General features: G+C 59.0%; 8 protein-coding genes across 8 annotated transcripts; all 8 read right to left on the reverse strand.

Moving 5' to 3' along the window:
- Positions 1-3,542: 3,542 nt before the first annotated feature.
- LBRM_29_0180 (conserved hypothetical protein) lies at positions 3,543-3,956 on the reverse strand (the record flags this gene model as incomplete). Its single annotated transcript, XM_001566316.1, has 1 exon — positions 3,543-3,956. The coding sequence occupies one exon, from the start codon at positions 3,954-3,956 to the stop codon at positions 3,543-3,545; it is 414 nt and encodes a 137-aa protein (XP_001566366.1).
- A 670-nt stretch (positions 3,957-4,626) lies between these two features.
- LBRM_29_0190 (conserved hypothetical protein) lies at positions 4,627-6,237 on the reverse strand (the record flags this gene model as incomplete). The annotated part of the gene is made up of 1 exon (XM_001566317.2): positions 4,627-6,237. One exon carries the CDS (start codon positions 6,235-6,237, stop codon positions 4,627-4,629), a length of 1,611 nt encoding a protein of 536 aa, XP_001566367.2.
- A 1,106-nt stretch (positions 6,238-7,343) lies between these two features.
- On the reverse strand, positions 7,344-10,427 carry LBRM_29_0200 (conserved hypothetical protein; the record flags this gene model as incomplete). The annotated part of the gene is made up of 1 exon (XM_001566318.1): positions 7,344-10,427. One exon carries the CDS (start codon positions 10,425-10,427, stop codon positions 7,344-7,346), a length of 3,084 nt encoding a protein of 1,027 aa, XP_001566368.1.
- A 1,187-nt stretch (positions 10,428-11,614) lies between these two features.
- Positions 11,615-16,390, reverse strand: LBRM_29_0210 (conserved hypothetical protein; the record flags this gene model as incomplete). Its single annotated transcript, XM_001566319.1, has 1 exon — positions 11,615-16,390. One exon carries the CDS (start codon positions 16,388-16,390, stop codon positions 11,615-11,617), a length of 4,776 nt encoding a protein of 1,591 aa, XP_001566369.1.
- A 1,170-nt stretch (positions 16,391-17,560) lies between these two features.
- On the reverse strand, positions 17,561-18,367 carry LBRM_29_0220 (conserved hypothetical protein; the record flags this gene model as incomplete). The annotated part of the gene is made up of 1 exon (XM_001566320.1): positions 17,561-18,367. One exon carries the CDS (start codon positions 18,365-18,367, stop codon positions 17,561-17,563), a length of 807 nt encoding a protein of 268 aa, XP_001566370.1.
- A 1,270-nt stretch (positions 18,368-19,637) lies between these two features.
- LBRM_29_0230 (putative protein transport protein Sec24A) lies at positions 19,638-22,517 on the reverse strand (the record flags this gene model as incomplete). Its single annotated transcript, XM_001566321.1, has 1 exon — positions 19,638-22,517. One exon carries the CDS (start codon positions 22,515-22,517, stop codon positions 19,638-19,640), a length of 2,880 nt encoding a protein of 959 aa, XP_001566371.1.
- A 986-nt stretch (positions 22,518-23,503) lies between these two features.
- LBRM_29_0240 (conserved hypothetical protein) lies at positions 23,504-24,151 on the reverse strand (the record flags this gene model as incomplete). Its single annotated transcript, XM_001566322.1, has 1 exon — positions 23,504-24,151. One exon carries the CDS (start codon positions 24,149-24,151, stop codon positions 23,504-23,506), a length of 648 nt encoding a protein of 215 aa, XP_001566372.1.
- Positions 24,152-25,500: 1,349 nt separating this feature from the next.
- On the reverse strand, positions 25,501-27,117 carry LBRM_29_0250 (conserved hypothetical protein; the record flags this gene model as incomplete). Its single annotated transcript, XM_001566323.1, has 1 exon — positions 25,501-27,117. The coding sequence occupies one exon, from the start codon at positions 27,115-27,117 to the stop codon at positions 25,501-25,503; it is 1,617 nt and encodes a 538-aa protein (XP_001566373.1).
- Positions 27,118-27,934: the final 817 nt, after the last annotated feature.

The raw sequence follows: 27,934 nt of genomic DNA on the forward strand, positions 1-27,934 counted from the left end.
GGGGGGGGGCAAGGAGAAGAGAGAGAGAGAGAGCGAGCGCAAGAGTGCGTCGGCAGCATTCACAGTCCAAGGCACACCTTCACCATCGTGTTAGTCCGTGAATCGGACAAGGGCACACACATCAACGCATACAACATCACAGTGAAACAGGCAGAAGAGAACACTACACATTGCAGAAGAAGAAAGTAAAGATACACCGCTGCAGTCGCGGGTGCTCTTGTCGTATGAACACTACACGTACGTTCACCTCTGCAATGAGAAGCTCCACAATACGAAACGGGGATACGGTGCCCACTTCGCCACGGCCCACAGAAAGTCACACAGACGCACCATCGGGATAACGGCGAGAGGGGTTAAGAAAATCAATGGCATCGCTCTTCACCTCCCACATACCTTGAGGAGCTATGGGGTCTCCTTAGCTCTTGGCATCCCCTCGGCGAAGCGTGGAGAGTTCGGTAGCGAAAGAAGAGACGAGCGCTCCCTGCTGGTCGTGCCTCACCAAGCGACTCTCTCTCTCTCCCCAGCGCACTCGCATATTCCGTCTGTCCACTTCTCCCTCGACTCACCCTTTTCTTTAGTGGCACTACGGCCTCAAACCTCACAGTCAGCACCTCTGTGCGTTCCAGCCCGAGTGCTGCGGTTTGGCGCAACTGTGGCAGTGAGGAGTCATGAGTCTGATAACGACCATCTCTCTCTTTCGAGGCTTCCTTGGGGTGGCCTCGTGGACGAACGGGCCCAAGCTGGATGGTGCGGTGTGGGACTGTCGCATCGAGTTGTCTAGTGCGCCTGATAATATAGAGGCCCACATGAAGAACCTGCAGCCATCGCTAAAGCCCTGCTGTGCCATGCACTTGGCAAGGGTCAGAGGCAGTTGTGCCACGATTCTCGAGAAGGGCATGCGTGCGTACCGTGGGACGAGGAAGGACGAGGGCTGAGTAGAAAATACGCAGTCGTACCTTGCTGGAAGTGCTATACCGGGTTAGAATACCGGCTAGCCCGTGATGCCGCGAGTGCGGGGGTATGCAGTAGCTTCACTCCGTCGGTGCTGGCTTGGTGTACAGCCGCCCAGGTCGGATCTGCCGTGAGGGTGGCCAGTCGCGTGCACTTGCAATCGGGTGGTGTTGGCATGGAATCTTGGCGAAGACCAATCCAGCTCGCGACTTGCTCGCTTCCTGTGCGACACGCCACCTCCTGTGAGCATCTCCCATTGGCCTGTTCCTGCGCTGTCCCTCTCCGAGCCACTCAACGCGGAGTCCAGCGTCCGCTTTCGCTTGAGGGGTGTTGCTGCTGGTGCTCCTCGCATGGGTTCGCTTTGCTGTTCCTCAGCGCTGCCTCCGCGGAATACGCCTCGGCACCCGCTCCCACCTCGGATACGATCCCTGTTAGCGCAGCTCTAGAGTAACCACCGGCGTAGCCGTAGCGTGGTTTGGCTTTGCCGCATGTTTGCCCTCAGAGCCTTTGATCTGGTGGTTCACCTTGTCAACCAGACCAGATGTGAGAGCGTTCAGCTGCCTCGCCATCTCGTGTACGCCTGCCATGCCCGCTTGGTTCCCTTGGGCGTTGTGAACGAGAATATGTGCCCGCCACCAAGCAATACGTTGTCCTCCAGTTTCTTGTGAAACCCTGCCACGGCACTCTCCGCGCCGCCAACCAGGCCGTCACTTGCTGCCTTCACTTCAGCCTGTAAGAGGGGATGCGTTGAGCTCGCGCCACTTTGCGGAGAAAAAAGGATACTGCAGTCTGGCACCTCGCTCACTGCCGGAAGTCAATGTGTCACTTGCCTCAGAGGCTGGCCACAAGCCAATGATACGTTTTGATGGCGTCATCAGTGCTGAAGTGGAGGATCACGTGCATCAGTGCGTAGCTTGCCTCGTTCAGGTCATTTGAGAAGAGCACGCACTAGCTCAGCCTCACCGCCATGGGGGTCAAATGGCCTTGGTGGGCGAGACTCATGGAGCTCTCCTCTCCTCTCCTTTAGCTCTTCGCGAGCCCCAGGCTTTTGATTTGCTGCTGCGCCCTTTCTGCCCACGTGGTTCAGTCGTTATCGGCTCCTGCAGCCACGGGTAGACTTGTAGCTGGTGCTTGCGCATACGTCTCTCCGCCACGAAGTACTTCACGCTTCTCATGCCTGCTTCGGGTTGCCTCGGCGCTGAGAGGGCCGCCAGTACCGCCTCATTCTCTGCCTTCAGTTCCTCTGCGGTGTAATCTGCTCCTTTACTTCTCAAGGACTGCAAGACAATGCTTGCATTCGTCTGCTATCGACTCTGGTGGCTGACATATTTGAACTGAGATGGTCTTTGCCGGGTGACAACTGGTGATGAAATGAGCAAAGCCCTTTTCGCTTAGCTGGCGTGTCGTGTGCAACGAGAAGAAGAAAGGAGAACGTACACCGAGTGAAGTGCGCTCTGTAGCTGCCATGCTGCGCGAGCGAAGGAGACGGCAGACGTAAGAGGTCATGCAAGTTCGAGGAGGGGGTTGCTGAACCGTGAGACTGCATTTCGACTGCTCTGCTCTGAGCTATAGAAAGATAATCCTTTTGCTTGGCGGCTGCTACTTGCCAGACAGTCAAAGCCCAGCAAAGTGTGAGCAAATCTCTGATTTCACGTCAGCACACACTCCGAGAGACTTAAGGCTAAAGGAGCAACCGCGATGAGGAATGCCGGTCGCCTCCTATGGCGAGCCTTTGCCAAGAGGTAGGCAGTGTTGTGGTTGCCTTCTCATTCTCGTTTGCTGTGCTCCTCCTAAACCTGTTCGTCACACATAGTTAGACAGAGGAATGAGAAGAGTAGGGCGAGGCAGTACAAGGGGAAGTGGTAGCAGAACAGTACCTGAATCCATCACCTGATGAGCCAGACTGGGGCAGTAACGAGGAAATAGCGAAAAGAGGTAGACAGTGAAGAGGAGACGCATCCGCCTAGCTGTAGCGGCACGGACGCGTTCTGTATGGGAACACAATCAGTCATATACTGGTCAGCTCAAGTATCAACTAAGACGGGGAAGAGAGAGACACATGTGAAGCACGAGCAAGGGGCGCAGGAGGATGCGGCAATGCGCCACATGGGGTGAGTGTAAAGCGCCCAAGGGGGAAAGGGGACCAAAAGAGCCGGAAGGGGAGATGGAAGTGAAAACGAGCAGCACGTCTAAAGACAGCCAGGGAAGACTGTGCAAAGACGGTAGAGGGGGCTGAGGAGGGGTGAGAAGGCGGAAAAACAAACGCACTCCCGCAAACCAAGAAGAAGCGGCGCCGAGTCTCTTTGGCAATGTTGCCCTTCGGAGAGACAGCTGAGGCGCGCTGCCTCTACAGCGAACACACACCGCAGCTGCAAAAAGGAGAGGCGAACTCTTCTTGACACTCTCGCGTCATCGTCGTTGTAATCCCTGACCCCTTCGGTCTACCCATTGCTGACTCTCGTCCTCGCCCACCGGCTTCCTCTCCATATGCAGCTATAGTAAAGTGCACCGTCCACGGAAGGAAGAGGTACGAGCGCCAGCCACCAGTGTAGGGCACACTCACCAAAAGAAGGAGAACGGCGTCGGGTCATCTACTCGTCATCCTCGTCCTTACCATTCTGAGTCAGGGCCTTCTTGAACATGGCCCCTTCATCCGCGTACACGGCCTTGCGCATCTTGCGAAATTCCTTTTGATGTTGCTGTTTAGCTAGTTCGCCGGTTACAGTGCCCTCCGCCAGCATTGGCCGCCCAGCCTTCGTCGTCGGAGCTATTGGTCGATCAGAAAAGTCTCCAGTCACCTGCTCCTTGATCTCCTTTACCTTGGCGTTCACAGCAGGGTCCCATTTGAGCAAGGCCTCTTCCTCGGCCTCCAAGTCATCGCCATCAGCGTACGAGAACGGCGTCTTGGGCTCCGTGATGTGCATTGTCACGGGGTGCTGGCGCTGGTACTCGGCATTCTCCTCCAGGTTCTGCTCATCCCACTCGACGTGCTTTGAGCGAGACATCAATAAGTGTACAAGGCGCTGTACGAGGTTCGCAACCGAACGTGTGAATGGGAGATGGAGAACTCTCGGAGGACTGGAGAGTGGAAGTGCGTCCCGCAGCAGTGAAACGCCCTTTCGAGGGAGGAGAAAGGGAGAGAAGCGAAGGCGAGAACAGGAGGACAACACACCATAAGAAGCTCAGCAATCTTTAGGAGAGGCGTCGATGTCGCACCGCTACGGGTATGTGCACAGGGATGACGAGAGGAAAGAAGGAATAGGGCAGGAGGATTCAATCGTAGTGGAGAGTGGACAGCAGAAGCGGATCAATGCGTTCGGCCATGTGGGGTGCACATGCCGGCGTACACAGGCAAGCGATACCCGCGTCCACGTACACGGAGAGAGCAGCGCTGCACACTTGCACCGAGTGCTGATTGAGGAGCACCGATCACTAGCATAACTGCAGCCCACGTTCTGGTACATGCGCGAGTGGAGTCAGGTTGGGTGAGTGATACTCAACTAACCTCCTCCCTCTACCCCTTGCCACTTGCACCGTCACTTGTGCGATTTGATATTTGCATCTCACTGTTAAAAAGGGCGCACGCCTACCAAAGTAACATCAACGAGCCCCAGGTGCGGTCCTCGCCAGCACAGACCAACTCGAACAGAGAGACAGCGAAGACTCGACCCACCGCTAGCGAGCCTGCTTGAACTGCATGCGTGCCACATGCAGTAGGGCCGGTGGCAGCAGCCGCTCGCACACCGAGATGGGCACACAAGGCAATTCGATGGAACGCGGCACTTTACCAAGGCTGGTGTACTGAAGCGGCACCGGAAAGCCATCCCACAAGAGCGCCTCCGCCGGCACCTGCGATGACGTCGCGGGAAAGTCGCCGCTACCCCTCCGCAGCGAAGAGGGAAGACCAGCCGCACCACCACCGCCACTATTGGTGGAATCTCTCCCGTGACATGCGGTCAGAGCACCCGCTTGCCCTGTCATTCCAGCTCCCGTCACCGCTTTGGTCCCATCAGCGCCGTCAACTTTTTTCATGGCGCTCTTCCGCTCCGCTAGTCGCTTCTTGAGGCCGTCCAGCGCATGCGACGTTTTACCGGCCTCTCTCGCCGCAGCAGATGTGCTAGGTGAAGAGGAAGCTGACGACAACTCGGCAGAGAGGGGGGTTGCGACTTCTGCCGCGGTACCAGCCTTCGCAAGGGGTGGCACAGACGTGCCGTTCTTCTTGTTTGCTGACTCCGTCGGTGCAGCCGTCCGAAGCAGCGCCTTCTTCACCTCAGCGTCGTAGTAGCGCTTTTGCTCCTCGGAGAGGTACTCCCAGTGGGCAGACATGGTGCTGAGAAACGCCTTGTGCTTCTCGGCGGAGGGAAAGGCTGGCGGCTGGCGCCACGTGTGAGGCCACAAAAACCGCGGCACACCCGCCTTCTGCAGCGCTGCCTCCTGCTTCTCCGCTGCAGCCTGCGCCATCGCCCGTGCCACCTGCTCCTCCGTCTCTCTGCGTTCGTGGAAAGGATGCGGACCCAGGGAGAAGCTCAGCCGCGTGCGCACGCTGACGCCTTCTTCGTCGTCCCCGCCGCGCAGCTGTAGCTCGCAGTGACTCTGCACCAGACACTTTGTCGCCTCCTCAACGGAAGAAAACTGAATGTACGTGATGCCCTTCTCAACGTCAGTGCCAACATAATTCAAAGAGCAGTTTGGAGCCACCCGTTGCACCGCCTCCTCCACCATTGCTGGGGTGCAGCTAGCGGGCAAGTGGGTCAGCGACACCTCGTAGCCTGGCATTGCCAGGAGACTCTCCGCGTAGTGACAGCCGCACCGGAAGCACGAAGTCCGCTGCTTGGAGTTGATGTTGCTGCACACACCACACGGCCAGTCCTCGCTGGGGGTGTCTGGGGCGCCTAGGACACTGCAGAGCTGGGCGTCCGGCGTTTCAGGCAGCACAGTGTCACTGAGCACCGGTGGAAGCATTGGTGCTATGAAGGATGGAGAGTGGTGGTAAGACGGCGGAACTGAGTGACCAGATGCAAAAGAGAGATCATCCGACAGCACCGCGTCGCTGCGTGGCTGCTTGTGAGCTGCGTCCTCAGACGGCGAGCGACTGCGAAGACGACGTTGGCCGCGGCGTGGGCGCTCGTCAGATGAACTTGAGGAGGTCGACGACGAGTAGGAGTATGACCGGGACAGTGATCGAGATGAGTCATAAGAGTAAGAAAGCGAGCTGAAGCTGCTCCCACTGCCGTCACGTGGGAGAAATGGCGCCCGGCCGCACTGTGCACCGGCTGAACCACTCATCCTTCCCACCCTTGAAGACCGATGCGAGGGAGAAAAAAGCAAGTGGAGAAGTCAGACAGACGGTGCTCCTGCCTGCACTTACCCTTTGTTCTTGGTGCGGACGGTAGCGTAGTCGGGGTGGAATACGTGGCCGCCGATCAGAGTATGCTCGGGTGGGGGTGGGGGGTGCTGCGTCTCGTTTGGACTTGTCACCACGGCCGCGTACGGAGAAGGAAAAAAAAGCGACTGGGGGAGAGGCGAAATGGAGAAGGGGGTGCGCACACGGCGCAGAGGGGGGAAAGGAGGACAGAAAAGCTCTACATGGACGGAGCAGAGGCGCACGCAGTCGGTGCCAATGCCCCCCCCCCTCTAAAGACGCACACACGAGCACACGCGCCCTCCCATGTGCGCACACCCCCTCACCACAGTACGAGCAACGCTGGGGGAGGGAGGGAGGGGGGAGTAGAGGCGGAGAAGCAGGGCAAAAATGTGCGTCGATGAGGTTTTTGTTTGGTCAACCAGAGCGCACGTCTTTGCTGGTGTGTGAAGGCGGACGGAGGGACGTCGCACCGCAGAGACGTGCGCTGCGAGAGACGGCAAGGCGGAGGAGACGACTGCCGAAACGAAAAAGAGAGACGCCTGGGAAGGAAAGAAAGGGGTGGGGAGACGAAACGGTCAGGCGCACCGAGTGCAGTGGAGACTCCTTGCCGCATTCCTTGAAGTCATTTCCACGGTTACGTTGCCCTTCAGTTTCTTTTCGCTTCGTACACAGCCGTTGTTTACTGCCACCTCTGCTGCGCATTCACTCCACCACCCCCTCGCCTCCCTCCCTCCTCTCCTGCCAGGCTTCCCGCAGGAGGAGTTGGTAAACGGAGGCGTACGTGCGACTCATCAGGTGGGTGTGGAGGCGAACGACGAAACACGGCAGTTGTGTTTACCGTTGCCCCCGAGAAAGAACAGTTGAGGAAAGCAACTTAACCGACCAGTTTGTCAGCCCCACACTCACGGAGAGATGGAGAGCAAGTTGGGGTGTAGCGAGAGAGATGTGTTTGACATGAACCCCGCAATGTCATGGAGAGGGAAACACATGAGTGATGAAATCTCGTGCTTCAGTTGTGTGGACGCAACTAGGCAACCCCCTGTGTCCTCACCTCTTGCAGAATGTGCCGCACAACCTCCTCTGCCTCTCTCTCCGCCTTTTCAATGATGGCTTGCTCCTTGCGTTGACGCGTAGCTCCAGCGAAACTAGCACGCGCCATTTGTGCCTTATTCACCTTCTCTGCAGCTCGCCGTTGCACAGCCGCTTTGATGGACTCGTCTTGAAGCAGCTCGCTCAGGGTTTCGGCGACTGCAGCGGCAATGTCGGGGTACTCCTCAGCAGTCAAGGCCGACAGTGCTCGATGACTCGCGGTGCTCATGTCAGAGAGCAGATCTGTGGTGAGAACAGAAATATGGTAGGCGACCTTTTGCAATGCAGCGGTAGGCACCTCGAAGAGTTCGTTGTCGGCGCTTCTACGACCAGGCCCTGTTCCCTCTCCTCCGCCGCCTCGACGCACTCGTGAGTACGACGCGGCAGTGGCCGACGCCTCCACCGCATCGCCCACCATCGGCACGGCACCGCCACCCCTCCGGCTCGGCAGCGGCTGCAGAGTAAGCAGTGGAGTGGTGGGAGGGACCAGCACACGAGGATCGACCTCGGTCGCTGGGATCGCGGTAAACGGAGAGTACTGCTGTGCCATGGCGCGTCTCACCGCGTCCTCGCGAATCGTATCGGCCAAAGCGTCAGCGATGGTCCATAGCTGTTGCTTAGTCACCCAGCAGGCCATGCGGAAGATGCAGCCACCATCCCCTGGCGTGGAGGAGTCACCATCGCCAGTGTTGAGTGCTTCAAAGGGTAAGCAGTGCATCGCCGCCTTGACAACCTCCTCGCACGCCGCGTCCCCCCTGAACTGTGCGAGCACAGGATACACAGCGCTCGGGGTGCACGGCGCTGCGTCGTAGGCAACACGGGCTATCTCCTCGCACAGACTCACCATGTCCAGTAGTAATACCCACGCAAATGTGGCAGTGATGGGCAGCATGCGGGGGCGAGAGGCGCGCGACTGGGGCTCCTCTGCGCTCCCTGCGCCCATCACCACGCGGCGCAGTACATATTTATCGAGCGCCTCACGCACGACATTGTAGAGGTCGACAGCGCTCTGCCGATCTCGGGGGTCGAACAAAGGGGCACCACTTCGACCAAGCCCCCCCAGAAAAGCTGATGATGGGTTAAAGTACACATGGGACGGCGGAGCCGCAGACGTGGTGCCAGCCGCAAAGTGCGAAGCTCGCCCGTGGCCCATCGCGCCGCCTCCGTACACGAAAGCGTCAGCCGTCACCACCTCGTAGTGAGGTCTCGCCCCCTGCCACGACGATGTCGTTGGCTGCCTTGTCCTCTTGGCCCCCTCCCCCTTGTGCTCACCCACGGAGGAGGACGCGGTGCGACCTGTATGCTCCTGTAAGAGTTCAAGTACACAGTCCAGCACGACCCCTTCGGCCACGCTCTCCCTCTCCTCTTGGGGAGAGGCAGACACTCGCTGCGGTGAAGCCGCGACGGCTGAGTTGGAGGCACGAATGGCCGACGACGCCACTTCAGGTACAAAGACGCGGGGTCCGCGCGGGCGGACAGCGTCACGCACCTGCACAGTGGAAACACTCCCGAGCCGATGAGCAGAGGCGACAACAGTGGTTGCCGTTTCCACCGGGGTCCGCACGCCATCAGCGAGGGTGCGACTTCTGATTTGCGCTCCTTCAAGGCGGCTGTATCCCTTCAACATTGCGAACGCCTTCACTAGCCTTTCCACCGCCTCTGATGCCTCGCGGAGCTCCGATGTGCGCGTCTGCTCCGTAGTGTGCCGATGATGCTCGTATGGCGAAGGAAGCGGTGGTATCTGCTGGACCGCCGCCTTATCTGTCGAGCTGGGGAGGTACTGCACGTCACCGATCATCCACCCCTGTTGAGCCTCTGTGGTGATGGTGGTGGAATTGTTGGTGGCGATCTTGGAGGACCATCCCGGTGGCGGCAGCGCTGGGAGAGGGAGAGAAGCGCAGTCTTGCGGTGTCGATGTCGACACGGCTAGAGCGGGGGGTTGTGAGGGGCTTAGCAGCTGGCGGGTTAGGAGTGGGACGGGTGCCGCCATTGGTCCTTCAGTGGAGGCGTACGACGTTTCGGGAATGGTGGCTGCAGGCATTGGTACCGAAGAGGTGACTGCCGCAGAGGCAGTCGCTGGCGCTGACAAAAAGGCCGGCTGTGACCGCTGTCGAGACGGCTTCTGTCGCTGTAGATGCTGTGAAAGAGTGCTGAAGACGCTGCTCGCAGTCATGGAGGCCGCCTTCGACTCCGGCGAGACTTTCTGTGGCAACTCGGCCGGCTGCGCCAATGTTGACTGGGAAGCTATAGAGTCGTCAGTGGACCACCTCTCGTCGCTCTCCCTCAGACCACGGCCCTCTGTCACTCGCTTCGCGGTGAGCATCCCGCCCAGCAGGGCTGAGGAGGCTGACATTGCCGTCTCGATCACGGAGCTCCGCCGCTCCGACGTCGGTCCCGTCGTGCCGTCACTGCCTCTGGAACGAAAGGCCACGAACCGGGAGAGAGTCTCGAAGCCAACGCCCTTCGGCCCTTGATGACCGTGATCGGCGTCATCGCTGGCGGTCCCTGCAAATTCGCTGCGAGAAACTCCCGAGGCATCGTACACGGTAGAGGGTTCAATTCTGGCGCTGTCAGTCAGACTCGTGTCCCGCCTCCCACCCTCTGCTTCTCCGCCCGTCACGCATTGACCAAATTCAAGCGGCTGCTCAGAAACCACCGCGTTGTCAGGAGGCGAAGTGAACGACGCGCGCAAGCCGTCCACGCTGCCGCCATTCAGCGGCGATGCCGGTGAAGGGATGAGTGACAGCACAGGCACCGGTACCGGAACTGGAGCCGCAGGCAAGGGGGGCACCGGATAACTTGGCATCGGTGAGAACCCTGCGGCAGAGACCGAAGTCAGTTCGTTGCTCCTTCCCTTGCCATCCGAGATGGCATCACCTGAGCTGTCAACGCCGCTTTCGTTGTTAGCATCGACAGACCCGCCTGAAGTGACTGTCGTGGAACGGGTGCGCACCGACGTGGTGCCGTCTTCCACGTCTGTCGCAGTGGTGGCGCTTTCAAAGGAGTCCTCGTAGCGGTCCATTGGCGCAATGTGCGCAGTTCAGTCGCGCAGGCACCCAATCGCTACGCCTGGTGCCTGCGCAGCACGCCCAAAAAAAAAAAGAGCAGAGGAAATCGTGAACTCAATTGCCTCTAAAGTGCCCACTGCGACGCTGCGAGAGAGAAGGAGTGGACCGCCTGCTCTCAGACGCAGTGCCGAGAGGGGACGCTGCACGATCGAATGCCTTTGCCTCCACCAGAACCACCGTGATCGTGGCAGCTCCCTATGCACCTTCAGTTGAGCGCTTTTCGTCCTTTTCGCTCTGTGCAGGCTTTCTCGTGAGTCGATGTAGAGCGTTGCCTGTGCCTGCGGAAAGGATCGGCGAGGAGTGTAGCAGGAAGAGAGAAGGAGAGGGCGGTATGTGCAGCCCACGGAGGTCTCGCCTCCGTATGTATAGAGGCCCCGTGGTGGGGTCTTACTTTCCAAGGGCACGTTTGTGTGTACAGAGACGTATGAGTGTCCTTCTTTGGATGTCCTCGTGGCATCGATGAATTCTGCAAGTGTGTGCGTGCGCAGCAGTGCCGTATAAAGTGTTTCAGGACTCAGTGAGGAAGTCATGGAAGCATGAATGGAGACAAGAGCGAGGGAAGAAGGGAGGGGAAATTTGCCGCGTGGCAGGTGGTGAATCCCCGACAGAGACGCGCACAAAGCATCGTAAACCGGGGACGATTACATCGTGGATCAAGCAGTAGCACAGCGCACGCACCCTGCTGTCGTGACGATGCTCATCTCCTTGAGAAGCATTGGTAGGTGCGACAAGCCAGTAGAGAGGAGTGGCATGGGCCGTCAGCCACCTTGTGTTTTACACAGCGGTAGTGTTGAGGTATCGGACCATGTGAGCCCTACCCACACGACGCGCTGTGCGTGCGAACAGGGCATTCTGGCATTGATACCCCTCACTGCCCACTCTCCCAGCCGCAGCTCTCTCACCCCTCTCGCCTGACTCGCCGCCCCTTGTGGCCCGGGCGTTTGTTACTCTTTGGCGGTACGCGACGGGATGTCAGTCTCCGTGCCTGGGCCTTACGTGTGTCACCGCTGTGCGAGGAGGAAGCACCGCCCGCCTGTCTCTCAGCTCTGTCTCGCGATTCGCCCACCCACCCCCGCCTAAAAGAGTGTGGAGGCCGCCGCCGCCCCCTCACCACCCACAGCCTCGCCCTCGCACCGCCTCACTACGATATGACACGCACCTGTTGCGAGAGCTCCAGCACCTTCTTGAAGAAGATGTCCAGCATGTCGGTCATGCAGTAGCCAACCATGGTGGTGTGGGCAACCTGCGAAATCCAAAAGGACAGCGGTGGCGGCGGCAACACCTTTGCGCCACTCTCCTTGTCCTCGATGTAGACAGTGAGCGTCTCAGCGCTGTGGGTGCCGTAAACTTCACAAAAGGCAATCCAGTACTGGGCCGACCGCTGCTGCTGCACCGCCTCGCTCTCCAACTCCTCCGCAGTGGGGGCGGCCCGCTCCAGCGTGTTGCGCGCCAGCTCCTCCAACCACGTCACGGTGTCCTGCTGCCCCCGCATCGCCTCATCCCGCTCCTCCGCGTCTGACGCGCTTCCATCAGGGAAGCTGGCGCGATCGCCGGAGTAGACAGAGTTGAAGGAGCTGGATGAGCTGGGGCGAGCCGAGGAAGAAGAGGTGGTAGAGGTGGCGCGAGAACCACTACCGCTGCGGCCATTTTGACTGCTGTCCATCGCATGCAGCAGCGGGTCCTTGTGCGACCGCCGTGCTCCGGCGGCATTGTCGCTGCGTGAGCCGCCGCTGCTGTCGCTGTGAAAGGAAGACGATGAGGATGTAGAAATGCAAGGCTGGCTTTGGCTCCCAGCCGACGAGGAAGCGGCCATCAAAAGGGAGGTCAGAGAGCCAGCGCCGTCGCCATTGCTGCTCACAACGTTCTCCTGCTGCGCACCCGTACCCATCCCCAGCGTCGCACTAGAGGCAGCAACCGATATCGAAGAGGCATACGAGGACGGTAGGGGCTTCTGACGGCAGTGCTTCAACAGCCGCTCCACATAGAGCACCTTGACGAGGGCATCACTGGCGAAGCGCAGAAGCTTGCGACGTGGCGTCGGACACTCATCCAGTAGCAGCTCGTGTGCGTAGGACAGTCGTTCGCAGCGAGCGAGGTAATGCAACGCCGTGACGAGGAACATGAGGGGCATGGCCACAAACTGCGTGAGCGTGCTGGGATGCACAAAGTCCGCGAACGCCTGCGCGAGACGCTCTCGCAAGTGCTCCCGCACGTTCGTGTGGGAGGCGAGTCGTCCGTTTGCCAGCAAAACTCGACGTAATTCCTCGACGTCTCCGCCAGTTCCAAGCTGCAGCCCGAGCAGTCGCACCAGCCGTGGTGGGTACTCGCTCAGGAAAGCTCGCACCCCCTCCTCCATCGCGCGGCGCACGAACTCAAATACTGCCTGGGACGTATGCACCTCCCGCAAGGCCGCACTGACATCGCCGCACTCGGACGGCGAGAACGACACAGCGAAGCTCTTCGTTATGGAAAAGGCGTCGAGCAGGTTGGCCACTACGGAGAGCTGGTAAAGCACCGTCTGCTGTTGCATGCGGGGGTCGGCACGCACCTCGAACTCGGCGTTGTAGTGGCAGCGCGGGCACTCCAGGTGTGTCGCGTCGAGCCGCTGCAGCAGCGGACTGCGGCACCGCGCACATCCGTACATGTGTTGCCCTTGCCGGTAGGAGGGCAGTCGAAGAAGATCCGACACTTGGGAAAGGGGCAGCAAGCCCTCCATGTGCGCCCTCGACGCTGCACGGTAGGCGCGCCCTATGCGCATTTCCTCGCGCTCCAGTTGGAGGTGCTGGGGCGGTAGCGTGAAGCCCTCGTAAGGGGGCCACTGCTCCTCGAGACAACTCGCCATGGCGGCCAGCACAGACTGCGCTAACGCTGGGACGGTCTCTGCGAACGCGCCGTCAGCATCCCGCCTCGAGCGCACACGTACGCCGTCCTCTCCCTCGACCGCCTCCTCGACCTCCTCGCTGTCGCTGTCGCCGTCGACTCTACCGGGGATGATGCCCAGCAACGCTGCCAACGCTTCCAGAGTAGTCTCACTTAGTGCCAGGCGCCCATCCACGTACCACAGCTTCTGCAGGCCGTGCAACATGCAGAAGCCAACAAACGGACGGTCGCAGCCGAGCTCTGTCGCCACGTACGTTGCCTCCACCGATGACATCGACTTAAACAGGGAGACCGGGGTGAAGAGCAGTGCGTCCTCGAGAGGACTCCGACTGGGCAACGCCGTGTCTCGTGTCCGACGTCGCCCAGCAGCCGGAACGCGACTGGCGAGGTATGTGCGCAGCTTCAGGTACGCGCTGCTCTGCAGCAGCGTGCGGAACACGTCGGCTGCGCCCGCCTGGTAGCAGAGCAGCAGCACCTCCGCCAGGAACCGCGGGGGCGGCCGTGCCTCCAGCGCCGGTATGAGAAGTGGCTGCAGCCGCTGACACATAGTCTGGTCCACTGTGTGTACCTCTGATGCTGCATCGCGGCCACTGACTGCCTCCTCGCGTGTCCGCAAGACGTGCGTGATCACAAGATGAGCTGCCTGCCGCGCCGCGTCCACGAGCTCCGCCTCGCATGCGTCCAGCAGGCTCAGGTCCTCGCGCGATTGCGCGCTGGCAGCACCTCCGCTGGTCACCTGCAGCGGAATCGCTACAGACGCGCGGGACTTCTGGGCCGCATCCTCGAAGCGCCGCCCACGTTCGCGAATCACGTCATCCTCGTTGTGAAGCAGCAGTACCGACTGCGGGATTACAGTGTAGAGGTAACCCTTCTCTTCCGGGTGCATGCGTAGGACGTGAGCCGCGACTGCGCATTGCGTCTCGCACACCCCAAGTGCGTACTCCAGCCGACGATTACTCGCCAGCGTCTCCTTCAGCGACGACTGCGACAGCGGCAGAGTCACCTGCTCATCAGTAGTAACTCCCGAGCCGTCCTCTGGTAGAGGAACTGCGCACGGATAGCGGAAGTAGCTGCGCGTCTGATGGCGCTGTTGGCGGCGCGGGTCAGTAATGTCGGCAATTTTTTTCTGCAGCCACGCCCTTTGCAAAGCGTAGGCGAAGACAACATGCTCAGACGTGCCCCATGTGGCCAGTCGATAGACGTTCACCGGTCGCAACTGCCCGTAGCGATACAACCGATACGTGGCCTGCACGTCGTCGGTGGGGTTCCAGCTCACATCGAGAAGGATGCAGTGACTGGCCGCGGTAAGTTTGATGCCCACCCCACCCGCGCGGACGGAGCATAATAACACACGACATGCGTCGTTGCTTTGCAGCTCAGCGATGCAGCGGCACCGCTCTGTGTCGGAGGAGGTCCCAGTCAAGGATGGTGCTGATATCCCCTCACGTGCCAACAACTGCGCCATCAGCCGCAGATGACTCAAATACTGCGAGAAGATGACGACCTTCTCGCGCTGCTCGCGCACGATGTGTAGCGTAAGGTAGAACGCAAAGCTCAGCTTCGGGGACACAGAGACATCCAGGTTGGAGAGGGCAGCTGCCGGCAGAGTCGAGGACACCACTGGCGTCGCGTCTTCATCCTCGTCATCTCCGTCCTCCTCGCCATCCTTACCGGAGACGAGGGCAGTGCTGCTGCTCGAGGCCTCCAGCTCCGACAGGGCGGGATGCAGGCATATGTGTGACGCAACGTGGTGCAGCCGCAGCACTGAGTCTCCCTTTTCTCCAGCAGCAACCTGAGTGTGGAAACGCTTCAGCATCGCCTTGTACGCCACCTCCTGCGCTGCGGAGAGTCTGAAGAAAAAGAGAAACTCGCGTCGCGGTGGCAAAGTGGCCGCCAGCACTTCCGGCCCACAGTGGTGCGCCGAGTCGGCGAAGTACCTGCGTAATGACGCGATGCACCGCTGCATCTCGAGAAACTGCGGGTACGTGGAGTCCACGCACTGCCCCCTCTCGATTGGCGCAATAAAATGTTTGTGAAAGAGCTGGGTGTCAAGCTCGCGGCCGGTGACGATGGACTGCATCGTGTTATACTCCTCGAGGTGGTTCTGTAATGGGGTGCCCGTGAGTGCCAGCCGCAGCTGGATGTTGCGGAGGTGCCGCGCCAACGCTGTTACCAGGTTCGAGCTGCTACGGCGTAGACGATGTGCCTCGTCGAGGATGACGAGGTCGGCGGTCTCGATGATGTCCAGTAGGCGCACCTCCTGAAATAGTGGAAGATGGAGTCGCAGGCGATCCAGCAGCGACCACACGCGGGGCCATGTGTTGGTGGGGTTACTTCGGTACTGCGCCTGCGCGTACTGTAGAATGCGCTGGTACTCCTCGTAGCCTAGCAGCAGCAGACCCCCCTTCTGGTAGTAGGAAAGCAGTACCTCCTCAATCGAGTGGCCGCCGCTGCTGCGGTGCATTGCATTGAGGGAGATACCCATCGCGCTGGGTACGTAGGAGTTGACTCTCATGGTCCCCGCATACCGCGGTTGGATCCACTCCGAAATGGACGCCTGCCAGTGTAAGACGCAGCTGCGAGGACACAGAACAAGCACACGGAGTGCAGGGCACGCAGCGCCTTTGGGCACCAGGCCTGTAGCTACAGCTGTTGAAGCGCGCTCTGACTGCTGTTGCTGATGCTGACGCACTCGATCGCGCTTCATTGCCATTAGCATCGTCTGTGCCTGAAAGAGCAGCACGAAGGAGAGGGAGGTGAGCGTCTTACCAAGACCCATCGAGTGGGCCAGAATGACGCCAAATACCTCTTGATAGAGTCGAGTCCGCTGCTCAATCGTGGAGGAGAAGGTTCGAGCAGCCAGGCGTAGCGCGCCGTCCAGCACAAGACGCTTCCAAATAAACTCCAACGCATTCACCTGATGAGGGCGCAGCACGCTCTCCATCACCGGGGGAAGTTCTAGCGTAACATGTCGGAGACTGCTACAGTCGACGCAGCCGCTGCTGCTACTGCCAGCATCAGTAGCGACAGTGCTCATGCCGCACTCCTGGTGCGAGCCCTCTTTTGTGGATAGCGAGATCAAAGATGGGCGAAGCACACACAAGCGGAGATGCAGTGCGATATTTTGCCCAACAATTAGGAGAAGCGAGGCGAGGATGCGCCCGACAGCGGAAGTAAGGAAAAGCCGGAGGGGTGATATGCAGTCCTTCTCAAGTCTCCCCACACCGTTCCTCCCGCACGTTCGCCTCACCAGCAGCTCTATGCGAGAAAATGTGTGGGCTAGAGGGGGGGGAGTGAGGAAGATATGTATACCACTCTGGGTCTGCCTGCTAAGCCGGTGGGGGGGGGGGGGAACAGACGGAGGTAGAGAAGAGAGTGGAGAGAGGGAGGCAAGATCATCCAAACACAATACGTGCACAGAAGAACTCACTGTATTGCCTGAGCACCAATAGGGGAGGGGGGGCAGTATCTACTCAGCGGTACCGAGCACCATCCCCGTGAGGAAATGAACTGGAGAGCATGACAGCAAAGCGACAAGGGCGCAATGCACATACGCGCGCGGGCATAACAGTGTCGCGAATGGCTCCTGTCTCCATGGAGGCGTCGGCACAGGGGTAAGGTAAGGCCCGTGTCGCGCCGTCTGTGCTCGAGTCTCTCTGACTGAAAGAGGAGAGAGTGTGAATGCAAACGCGCCCTCCACAAAACGCGGATGCGCTACTCATGCGTGAAACCACAGCCACCACGGAAACACATCAATAAAAGGAGAGCATACTCACAAGACGCGTACGCTGGTTGAAGTCAGTCGGACAGAGATACCGAGAGAGAGAGAGAGAGCGGGGGGAGTAGCAGCAGCTTCGGAGGGGAAGCGAAGAAAAGGGCGCAGGAGAATGTACCGTAGTCCAAAGGGAGCGGCAATTTTGGAGGCAGCGAACAAGTCTACCGTCACGCCAGTCCCCGAAGTCTTGAGAGGAGTAGTGCTCCTGCTCCCTTCACCCCTCCTCCTCATCTCCCCTAAGCAGCCAACCGCTCTACAGAGACTTTACTGCTGAAGAGTAATAAAGGGAAGAAGAGAAAACAAAAGTGTGAAGCAGGCAACTGCACACGAGCGCCGAGGTGCTCTGTTTCCCTCTTCCCCTCCCTCCCAGCACTCCCTCTCTCCTTGGTCGACCGACAGGCGCGTCGTCTTCCTCTTCGCCGAACGCGCGCATCAGTCATTATGTCGGTGTGCCTGAGCCCGTCGCGCAGCCGCCTGCACTTGAGGTCCGTAGTGCCGAATCAACAAGTACAATGTGACAACAAGAACGATAAGAGGCAAGCACATTGCCACAACACACACAGCGTAAGCAACAACGCCAGGGACAAGGTCCGCAACGCCAGAGGTGTACTCGTACACGCTCCATGGAGCGGACCACAGCGCGTAGTAGAGAACCGAGAAGGGGTAGAGAATGACGAAGCCGAGGACCCAGTTGCCAATGAAGCCCATGATAATGTCGGAGAAGCTCTCCGCTTCGCCAAGGCTGAAGAGAGAGGAGTACCACGCGTTATCATAGCTGAGCGATTGCACAGCCTTGATGGACTCTGAGATGGTGCGTTTCTGCTCCTGCGCAAAGTGCAGCGAAATGACGCCGTAGAGTGGCTTTAGTTTCGCCATGATGAGGCGCTCTTGCTCCTTAAGGACATTAACCTCCACCAACGTTCTTCGGTAATCCTCATCAAGCAAGCGGATAGTCGCCTTGTCCTGTGGCCGTGTGTAGAAGAATCCCTGCTTCGCACGGGCAGACTCCAACGCTGCCTGCGCTTTGTACAGTTTGTTATACGCTTTGGCCATTTCGCCCTGTCGGAGGGTGTTCACCTCTCGCTCCCAAAACTGAATCTGCTCATCCTTGTCGCGCCTCACAATGGACTTGGCGTCCTCGCTGCTCCCCCATGCGTTGACTGAGATCGCACTTGTCAGCAAACAAAACAGCAGCAGCAGTAGCAGGGCTGCCGTAGTCATAGGTCGCTGTCTGGCCATCTCCGCACCTTTCTCCAAGCGCGTGGGTGTGCCCCTCCAATGAAGTTCGCTATCGCGTGTTTGGGTTTTTGGGTGCTCAATAAACAGCAGTGGGCTGGTGCGGGTGGGTTCGTGGCTCCTTGCACGCCACGCGAGCACGAATGAAGTTACTTTTCGCTGTTTCGTGTTCCTCCCGCGTTCACACGTAGGCACGGGTGCGCACATGGCAGCCACGGGTGAAGGAGCACCATGCACCACCGTTGGGAGAAGGGGGGAGGGGAGCAAAGTAGATAGATGGAAGGGGCGGTTAGAGAAGACATGGCGACAGGTGGACAGGCAGGCGGTGGGCGCTACAGGTGAGCACATCAATTGATGGAGCACGCGCGCGCACGTGCCTGTGCTCCATCAAAGGATGCCCTCTTCGATCAGCCCAACGTCACCCATACGCGCACGCGTCGTCCCTACGAGGCGACGAGTGAAGGGTAGCTGGTAAAGAAAATCAAGAAGAAACGCACAAGTGTGCCAGCCCTGCTCGAGGCGTACGCACACCACCAACAATGGCATCGTCAGGGAAAGAGACTGGCTCTATCGAAGGTGCCACTCCGCCGCGGCTCTGTGCCGGTGCCACGTGCTAGTGCACAAAAGGACTGCATAAGCGCTCAGAGAGAGGTGCCACCCCCGTCTCTTCACAGTGAAGGGGCGCCACACGCGAAACTTGGCGGTGCGGTTTTGTCGTCGTAACGTTATGTTCAGCCCTCACCTGCCCGTCACAGAGTTGCCGCCTCTGGCGAGATGCATCGGTGCAGAGGTGCGAGCGGGTGCGCCTGTATGTCCGTCTGTGGGCTCGTTCGCAGTTGAACAGGCGCCCACCAGCCAGGGTACAGGCACACGCGCAGAGAGAGAAAAGGACAAGAGGCATAGGTGGGGGTGAGTGTGTGGGTAGGTATATCACGAACAGCAAAGATGCCGCCAAGCGCAGCATACCCATATGAGAGACGAAAAAAAAGCCCATGCCTGTGCACGTGCCCGATGTCCACCCGTCAAACGGTGCGCTCCACAGACACGTTGCGCGCTCACCAAGGGAAAAGCAACAAACACATAAACAAAAGTTGGCGCATCCAACGTACCAGGCAGAGTTGACCAGTACCCGACACTGCGCCACCGACTGCTCATCCGCAGCTGCCGTCCGACAGCACGGCTACACACTGTCCACGCTTCAATCCTGCCAACCTTCAGCTTCTGCAGCTGGCGCCCTAGCTGCCCCTCGTTGATGAGGTGGGCTTCGAGGAGTCTATTTACCGACGCTCACAGCCTCCCATACCTTGCGCAGGTAGGTGCCATAGGCGACTAGGTTGCGCGTGTTATCCTCCCCCATTCCGCGCTTCATTAACGGCTCGTAGGTACTGTTGCCCTGCGAGCACGCCTCCACGACAGCAGAAAAGCTGCTACGGTTGATTTGACAATGAGCCCAGATGAGATCGTCAACACGTTGTCGCAAAGCTTCCAGCTGCTCTGGCGACGCCCTGAGCTGCCCCTGCTTCTCCACCCGCTCTGGCGTCATCTCACCCGGATCTACCCCAAACAGCTGGCAGATGGCTGAGTGAACGTGCTTGCCAAACCACAGGACAATGACGGCGCCGACGTTGATAAGGTACACGCCCTCGCGGTGCACGCACTGCTCGGACGAGAAGATGGAGGCCGGCAGCAGGTTGACGTCCTCCTCCGGTGAGTACACAAGGTACGTCCACGTCACATACCACGGCACCATCGACTCGATGGGGCACGACATCACAGAGGACATGCAAGCGACGCGCTCGTCAGGCGGCAGCGGGTGCACCGTCGCGATACCAGTGGCCGAGCATCGGAAGAAGCCGCAAAGCAGTTGAGGAATAAAACGCATGCTCTCTGGGATGAGCAGCACACCTGAGTTCTGCTGCATTCCTTGAGCCTCAATTTGCTTCAGTGCCACCTTCCACGCGGTGGTCAGCTTCTCGGTTATCTTTTCCTGTGCCTGTGGGAAGGGTCCATTGACAGCCATGTCAACGCACATCTTCGAGAGAAAGCACGTCATGCCGAGGGAACTGATCGAGTTGATGACTGGTCCGATGGTGGAAGACACCGGTATCTGGACTGTATGTACGCGAATGCGGCGCTCCCGTGAACGCGTTGTGTAGACGACGGCAAACTGCACGTACGCGAACTTAGCGGTGTAGTTGGGGCCCATCTTGAATTCGATCGAGTAAGACGAATCCTCATCGGCAATGGGCAACACCAGCAAGTCTGGCACCCGCACGTGGCAGTGGCCGTAGAAGTTTGGCACAATGAGTCCCTTCGACACACGCACTCGCAGCGTGCAGTCAAAGGCGGTGAAGCGCAGCAGGGTCCGCTGCACCTGGTCTGCCATGCCGCTCATGGTCACGGTGGTCGCGCGGTGGATAGAGCCAGAGGTGAAGCGTGCGAGTGGGGCAATCGTCGCCAAGTCCACGTCCTTGTTTGCACCGACAAAGAGGTCGACCGAGATGGCGGTGTTCGAGCACGCCAGGGCACGCTGCTTGTACCAGTCGTTGGCCGCTGAACACATCGTGTACTCCTTCGGCTGGTTCGACAGCTTTGCCGCATCAAAGCGGTGCTTTAACTTGCCATCTCCCTCCGAAGGGATGTTCGTGATGCTGGCAAGAATCTTGCCTCCGTTTGCTTCCAGCATCGTCACTGCTGCCGCTAAGGCGGGGCCAAATGCGCAGCCGGCCTCCTTAGTAGAGGCGAACAGTTGTGGAATGGACTCGAGCACCATGCGGAGGAGATGGTATGACTCCTTTACAGACACAACCAAGTCGCTTGCCGGGCACGGAAGTTCAACCTTTTCGAGCTTGAAGTCGTCATTCACGTTGGCGATATCTCTGACCGTGTCTGGAGACGCCATCATGCGCGGTGCACTCAGGGTGGAGCGTATGTTGAAGAAGTAAACAGTGCCGTCGTAACCCATGATGCCCATATACAGCGCGTCGTCATCTTTCATCGAGTCCAGCGCCGCCAGGGCGCCGCGGCACATCGCCTCCAGCAGACCTGAGGCCACAGCAGAGAAGGAGCAGTCCAGCATCAGTAGGAAGACGGGTCGGCGCGGCGGACGCTTCAGGAACTCTGGCGTCGCGTAGAAGTCGACACTGCAATGCAGCAGCTCCGGGCGGCTCATGATGTCCTCAAGCTGGCCAGTCTGCGGGTCGACATGGCTGAAGTAGGCGCGTGGCGTCACGTTCGCGTGCCTGCACAGAATACACTGCCACCGCGAACCGTCGTTGACCTCGGTGAAGGTGGTGAAGGGGTTGATGTAGGCGCCGCACGCCTTGCAGCGGATCATGATGTTCCCTTTCTCTGACAAGTCCACCTCATTCAGCCGTGGCTCCGCGAAGGGGCGGAAGTTGACGCCAAGCGGTAGACTGAGGGAATCCGCTAGCTGCTGCGTCTGGGGAAAAGTGCCCATAGTCGGTCGAATGCAGATGCGGTTGGCTGGCGTGATGTGCACCGGGGCGGCCATGCGCTGCTGGAGGTCCTCCTGAATGTCCTGTGGCATGATACGCGGCACACTCGGGTGGTCGTAGAGGGCCCCGGGCTTGTTGCTGTTCTTGCGCATATGCACCTGAGTCACACGGATGAAGTCGAGGTTCGTTTGCTGCGGGTAGTCAGCCATGCCGTATGGCTGCGGCGGCGGCTGATGCATCTGTGGTTGATGACCATACGGCGCAGACGGCTGAGTGTAGTTGCCATACTGTTGCTGCGGTAGTAGTTGCTGCTGTTGTTGGGGCTGATGAGGAAGTGTGTACAAAGAGTAGCCCGGCGGCGGCGGTGGCGGCGCGGCGTGTGTGCCCACATACTGACTCACCTGGCTGTATGGGGACGCATACGAGGGCTGTGTCGGCTGCGGATTGTAGAAGCCACTGCCCCCTGTGGGAGGGTATCCTGAAGGCGCGCCTTGCTGCTGTGGCTGATGCGATGACGGTGGCACCGGCGGCTGTTGGTTGTACCCCCGGGTGGGGTCCGTGTAAAACCGGTTGGGGTCCTCAAAGGTGTGGTGGAAGTTTGGGGGAGGGACTGACTCCTCCTTCGGCTTGGCAGCCGCGGCTATTGCCGGGTTGTTGTAGATCTCCGCATACATGGCACCGGCAGAGTACATCATTCCCCTCAAAGAGAGGAGGTGTACGTAGGTCAGGGTATTTCAGTGCGCGTCCCCAAGGATAGTCCCGCGCGTACGTGTGACAGGCCGAAGTGTGTGTCTCTCTGTCTGTCTGTCTGTGTGGGTGGGTGTGTGTGGGTGTTGAAGAGGGGAGAAGCGGTCGCTGACAAGCGCTGATAGGTGAGCCTAGGCTTGTCCGAAGCGCTCGCAGGTAAAGATGTAAGAGGGGCGGTGCTGGCGGCAGGCCTCAACGAGAAAGAGATGTCAGTGTGGAGAAAAACAAAGAAGATGCACACGGCGAAGACTCGCCAACTGCGAAGGTAAACAAAGCCGAGCAAACACTGCGGCAGCTAAGATGTCCCACACGCACTCGGAGAGAAGGTCCCCAGCAAGAAGACACACGCGGGCACGTGTATTGCGAGTCCACTCGAAACCGCACAAGCAGGGGAGGGAGAGGGAAAATCAGTGCGGGATCAGAGAGAGAAAATTTGCAATGATGAACGAAGAGAAAAGGTTGGGTCAATGGTCTCACCCTCAGCATACAAGCCGAGGATGCGCCCTCCGCGGAGAGCATCGCCAGCGTGGACTGTCCTCGGCCACTGAGACAGGTTTGTGACCGCCGTCCCAGACACGCGGCTCTGGGACTCATACGGCGTACAAAACACACATGCGTGGTGCACGAAGAGTGGACTGTCGAGGGAGTTAAGACGACAACATGTCACGAATTAAGTGGGAAAGCGGCGGCGGGCGGGGGGGTGGCAAAGGTCGGGAGTGCAGGGCCACCATTCACCCGCTCCCTGTAAACCTCACTCGCCCCTACACCGTAAAAGATGCGTCCTTCGACTTCAGTTGACGTGTGCGCGTTGGCGAAGTGTGAGAAAGAAAAAGCGAGAGAGACCGCCGTGGAGTGCACGGATCCTTTGAGGGAGAGGGAGAGCAGACATCGGCACTGTCAGTACTTGCACAAGTGCAGCAGAGCACGACAATCGTCACGACTTCGGAGTGCGTCTCAACGGACCTGCCGTCGGCGCAGCCGCGGGTTTTTTTCCCCTCCGCACCTCACCGAGAGGACGTCCAAGCGGACGTGCTTGCACACGACGAGATGCCCCGGTCTTCAGCTGCTCCAGTGTGAGACTTGCCGCCGGGGAAGGGCGAAACCAGCCCATCTTGCGATACGCTGGTGCCAGCACGTGGGCAAAGAGGGGATACCGTACGTAGACGGACAAGTCGTATACCACCAGCGCAAAGAATAGCTGCCCTACCAACACGATCGCCCAGTTCGAGAAGGACCACATCTGCACGTAGTGGTCGTAGGGCACCAAGCCAGTGCAAACGAGGAAATAGTAAGTTGGCTGCAGGTGACCCGCGACCAGCAGCACAACGAAGGGGACGAAGACGAAGCACGTAATGATGTTCTTGACGTAACGGAAAGACGGGTGCAGCTCCTTCGTGACGGGGCCGTCAACCTCGATCGCCAAGTAGTCGATGGGGCGACGTCGGCTCATGAAGCGCATGAGAGCACTGTCTTTGCGCTCGAGGTGCTGCATCTCGCTGCGCGTCTGGGCCAGTACCTCCGACCCGAGCCTCGTCTGGCTCAACTTGTCAAGCAGAAGCCGCCGAGACGAGAGGCGGAACATTTCGGGCGCGGCACGTGTCCTCGCCTCTGCAGGCGCTGTCCTCCTCTCCTTCGTTGCGTCAGGCAGTGCCTGTGCGGCTGAGCGCGAAGGCTGACGAATAGGAAAAAAGTATGCAACGCTGCAAGTGCGTTGATCGAGGCCTTTGGCCGCTCAAACTTCGTCGCTGGCCTGCACGCCTGTCTGTGAGGATGAAAGGAGCGGAGGACGGAGAGAGAGAAAAACGAGCAGAGCCGCTCGTACACGCTCTGAGTACGGGCCAGCAAAAGAAAAAGCCAGGCGAGATACAAGACGGAGAAAGCGGATGAAGAAGTGTGCGAGGAATGAAAAACTGAAGGCGCGCATAGGGCAGCGAGGTGGGGTACCACTAGACGCCGCTGAAGCTCCCAGACTGGGGGCAGAACGTGCAGGAGTTACAGCCCAGACACTCTGTGTACCGAGCGAACACATACACACGCCCCACAGCCTTGAGCAGCTACACAGATACGCACGTCTTGATGAAGCTCAAAGGGGCAGAGGTGGGAAGCAGAACGGGGAAAGATATGATGGCTGTTGTTAGGCAAGGGAAACAAACAAACGCAAGAGGGAGGAAGTGGGGAGAACATGAGCCGCGTTCGTCTGAGAAAGGTAGAGCGGGTCAGAGGTGAAGAGGGGATGAGGCGTGCAGAGAGGGGTGAAGAAGAGACATGTGAAAGGTGGCGGTGGCAGAGGTGACAATCGGAGGTAGGAGGGAAAGGGCGTGCACGATGAGCGCCGCTCCCTCTCCCTCTCATTGTCTCCTCGCTGCACTACCTCTACGTCTTCCTTTCCCTCTCGTTTCTGCCAAGACATCCATGCAGGCGCACGCACACACGCGCTCCCTCTCACCTTGTGGAATGCCCTCCCCACCTCTTTTCGCTGCCCTTCCTTCCCCAAATCCCATCTTGCTCCTTAACCGACAAGCTCTGATGTTTTTCTTATCCAGTTTTACGCGTACATGAGAGGCGCTTTAGTCCCACACACACACAGAGGGAGAGGGAGAGGGAGAGAGACGCGCAGCGGACGGTAGAGATGTTAATGCACACAACGAAGGGCACGTCAGCATACGGTGAGAGACCAGAAAAGTGACTGGAGAAGGCATACAGCAGCAAGAAGCGATCTGAGGCGGAGATACGGAAGTGCATAGCGATACCCAGAGACAGGCGCCCAGCACAGCAGCAGCAGCAGCAGAGAGAGACACAAACAATAGCGCGAAAGACAGGTAAGAAACGTGACTTGATACGCACCAGCACGCACACAGACAGAGACGGTGGGATGCCGATCCCCGAAAGCACGCGCGACTTGGGCAAGACGGTCCCCTTCACCACCTCCCTTTACTTTTTGCCTTTCTTTTTCGTCTTGGCGCTGTTTTTCTTCTTTTCGGCACGCCTCTCTCGATTTGCCTCCTTCACAACCCTCCGATGCTCCTTGCGCTCCTCCTTGGTCATGTTCGCCAGCACCGCCTGCGGGGTCGCCTTCGCCTTCTTCGGCGAGTCACTATCGTCCGTCTCGGAGTCCTCGTCATCGCCACCCTCGTCGTCTTTGCCGTCCGTATCGTCGTCGTCCTCTCTCTGCGCAGATGCGGGTGCGGCCGTCATGCCCTCCACAAAGACGGCAACCTCCTTGTTCGGCCCACAGCGGTCGGATATCTCGTTCAAGGAGCGCGGCACTGTGATGTTGAGGAAAACCTGCTCATCCACCTTCGCCTGCTCCGCATCGACTGTCGCGGCGCCGCTTCGCTCGTAGCCGTCGCGGATTTCCTTCAGCCGTGCCATGAGCTCCTCATCGTTCGGCGGCCCCTGGCAACGCTGCCATCCAGACTTCGCCGGATCTGCGGTAATAAAGTGAAAAAGGTCCTGCAGGCTGAACAGCCCCATCAGCCCCTGCGAGCGGAAGAAGCTGTTGACGTTGACGATGTCACGCCGCAAGAAGTTCATGGAGCGCGGGTGGTCGTACTCGACGGACTGCGACACGTCAATCACCACCACACGGCCGTGGTACAGCAGCAGGTTGTACTCGGAAAGGTCTCCGTGGATCAGATGGCTGCGCGCGTACATCTTGCGCATCGTGCAGCACAGGTCAAGGTAGCACTTGTCTAACGCCTTCGTGGAGGGGAACTTGACGTCCTTCAGCCGCGGCGCAGGCCATCCATCCTCGCCGAGGAACTCCATGATCAGCACGTGCTGCCGGAGCAGTTTCACCGCTGGCGCAAGGACACCGCCGTCTTGGAGGCGGATGAGGTTCCGTGCCTCCTTCTCAGCCCACGTGCGCACCATCTTCCGTGGATTGCTCTTGCAGTAACGCTGAAAGCGGAACTCGCCTGAAACGTACTGATCGCGGTCTTTGAAGGACAGGATCGACGTCTTGTATACCTTCAAGGCTGCCGGGCTGCCGTCACCGCTCACAGCGTAGTACACATTCGCTTCCTTTCCAGTAGAAACGCATCCGTTGATCTCGCTTAGAATTCCCGAGTTGACGAGTTTGTACAGAATAAGACGTGTGCGGGGGTCGAGTACGTTTTCCACCGTAGCGCGCTCGGAACGGTCGACGTTCCTCGACGCGGCGTTCTGCACGAAGCGGCTCGACATGGTCATATCCCGTAGCTCATTGAGTACGCGCTGGTTGGACTGCGCGCCACCGCTCGCGCCGCCACCGCTGCTGTGCCCGTCGTAGTACCCATCAATCTGTATTCTCCTCAGTACCTTTGCATCAACGTTCTTGTGCTGGGCGGGTTGGAACTTGGCAAGCGACGTCGCAGCACCTTGCGCGTTCATGCCGGCTCGGGTGGTGCCTTCACCCGGCCCCACAACGGCACCTCCCTCGGCCTTGGCCACAGGGGCATCAAAGTACGCGTCGTAGTCGTCTTCATCCTCCTCAGAGGACACAATATCAGCAAGGGTACTGCCGGCTACCATGTACTGGAGGAGCTCAGCATCCTTGGCGAAGCGCATTGTCCCACGTAGCGGTGAGGGAGAGCGGGGGAGGGGGGGGGGGGGCAAGAGAAGAGGGTGGGAGGACGGGAAGAACGCAGGAAGAGGGGGGTGCTGGGCGTCGCACAGCTGAGTAGCAGAAGGCGTTGGGGACATCAAGACACAGCCAAGCATGTGTTGGGAGAAATGCACGCCGATATAGCGTGAGGAGGGGGAACGAGGGACCGGGGGAGAAGGAGAACAGGAGTAGAGTCGCAGGGCGAATGAGGTAGAAGAGAAGAGGCGTTATCGCGTGGATGATGGGGCTTGGCGACGGCGCACGTAATGGGTATCCGCGCGTGCCACTCTTCTGCGCGACTGGGGGACTCGTGTAGGGTAAAAACACAGCTACGAAACGCACTATGCAAGTTATTCGCACGTCACCCTCGAGTGTACATCCGCAGTGCGCAAAGCTGAACAATTCGCACCGTCGGGGAAAAAGTGGATGCGTGAGAGTATCGATAGCGCTTGCTCGCTGCTTTCTTTTTCCTCTTTTACTTCACTCTCTTTCACACTTTGCTTTGCGTCGTCGCAGCACGTTGCGCGGACACCACAGCGATAGAGACGACAGTCACTCACTCGGACCTGCACAACGAGATGAGCTCTCAAGGAGAGTGACAACCCAAAACAGAGAGGTCACATGCCAGTGTCGTGGGCACATTATGTTGGCTTCTTTGAGTGAATGCACCGCCTCTTACTTCCCCAGCGTGAGAGAGAAGGCAAGGGGAAAGGGAAAGTGTAGGAAGAAAAGAGGAAAGGGCTCCGTCACCAGTGGCACACGCACACTCAGACAATCCCA

The sequence above is a fragment of the Leishmania braziliensis genome, chromosome 29 (assembly GCF_000002845.2).
Source record: "Leishmania braziliensis MHOM/BR/75/M2904 complete genome, chromosome 29".
In the NCBI taxonomy this organism is placed as follows: Eukaryota; Euglenozoa; class Kinetoplastea; order Trypanosomatida; family Trypanosomatidae; genus Leishmania; species Leishmania braziliensis.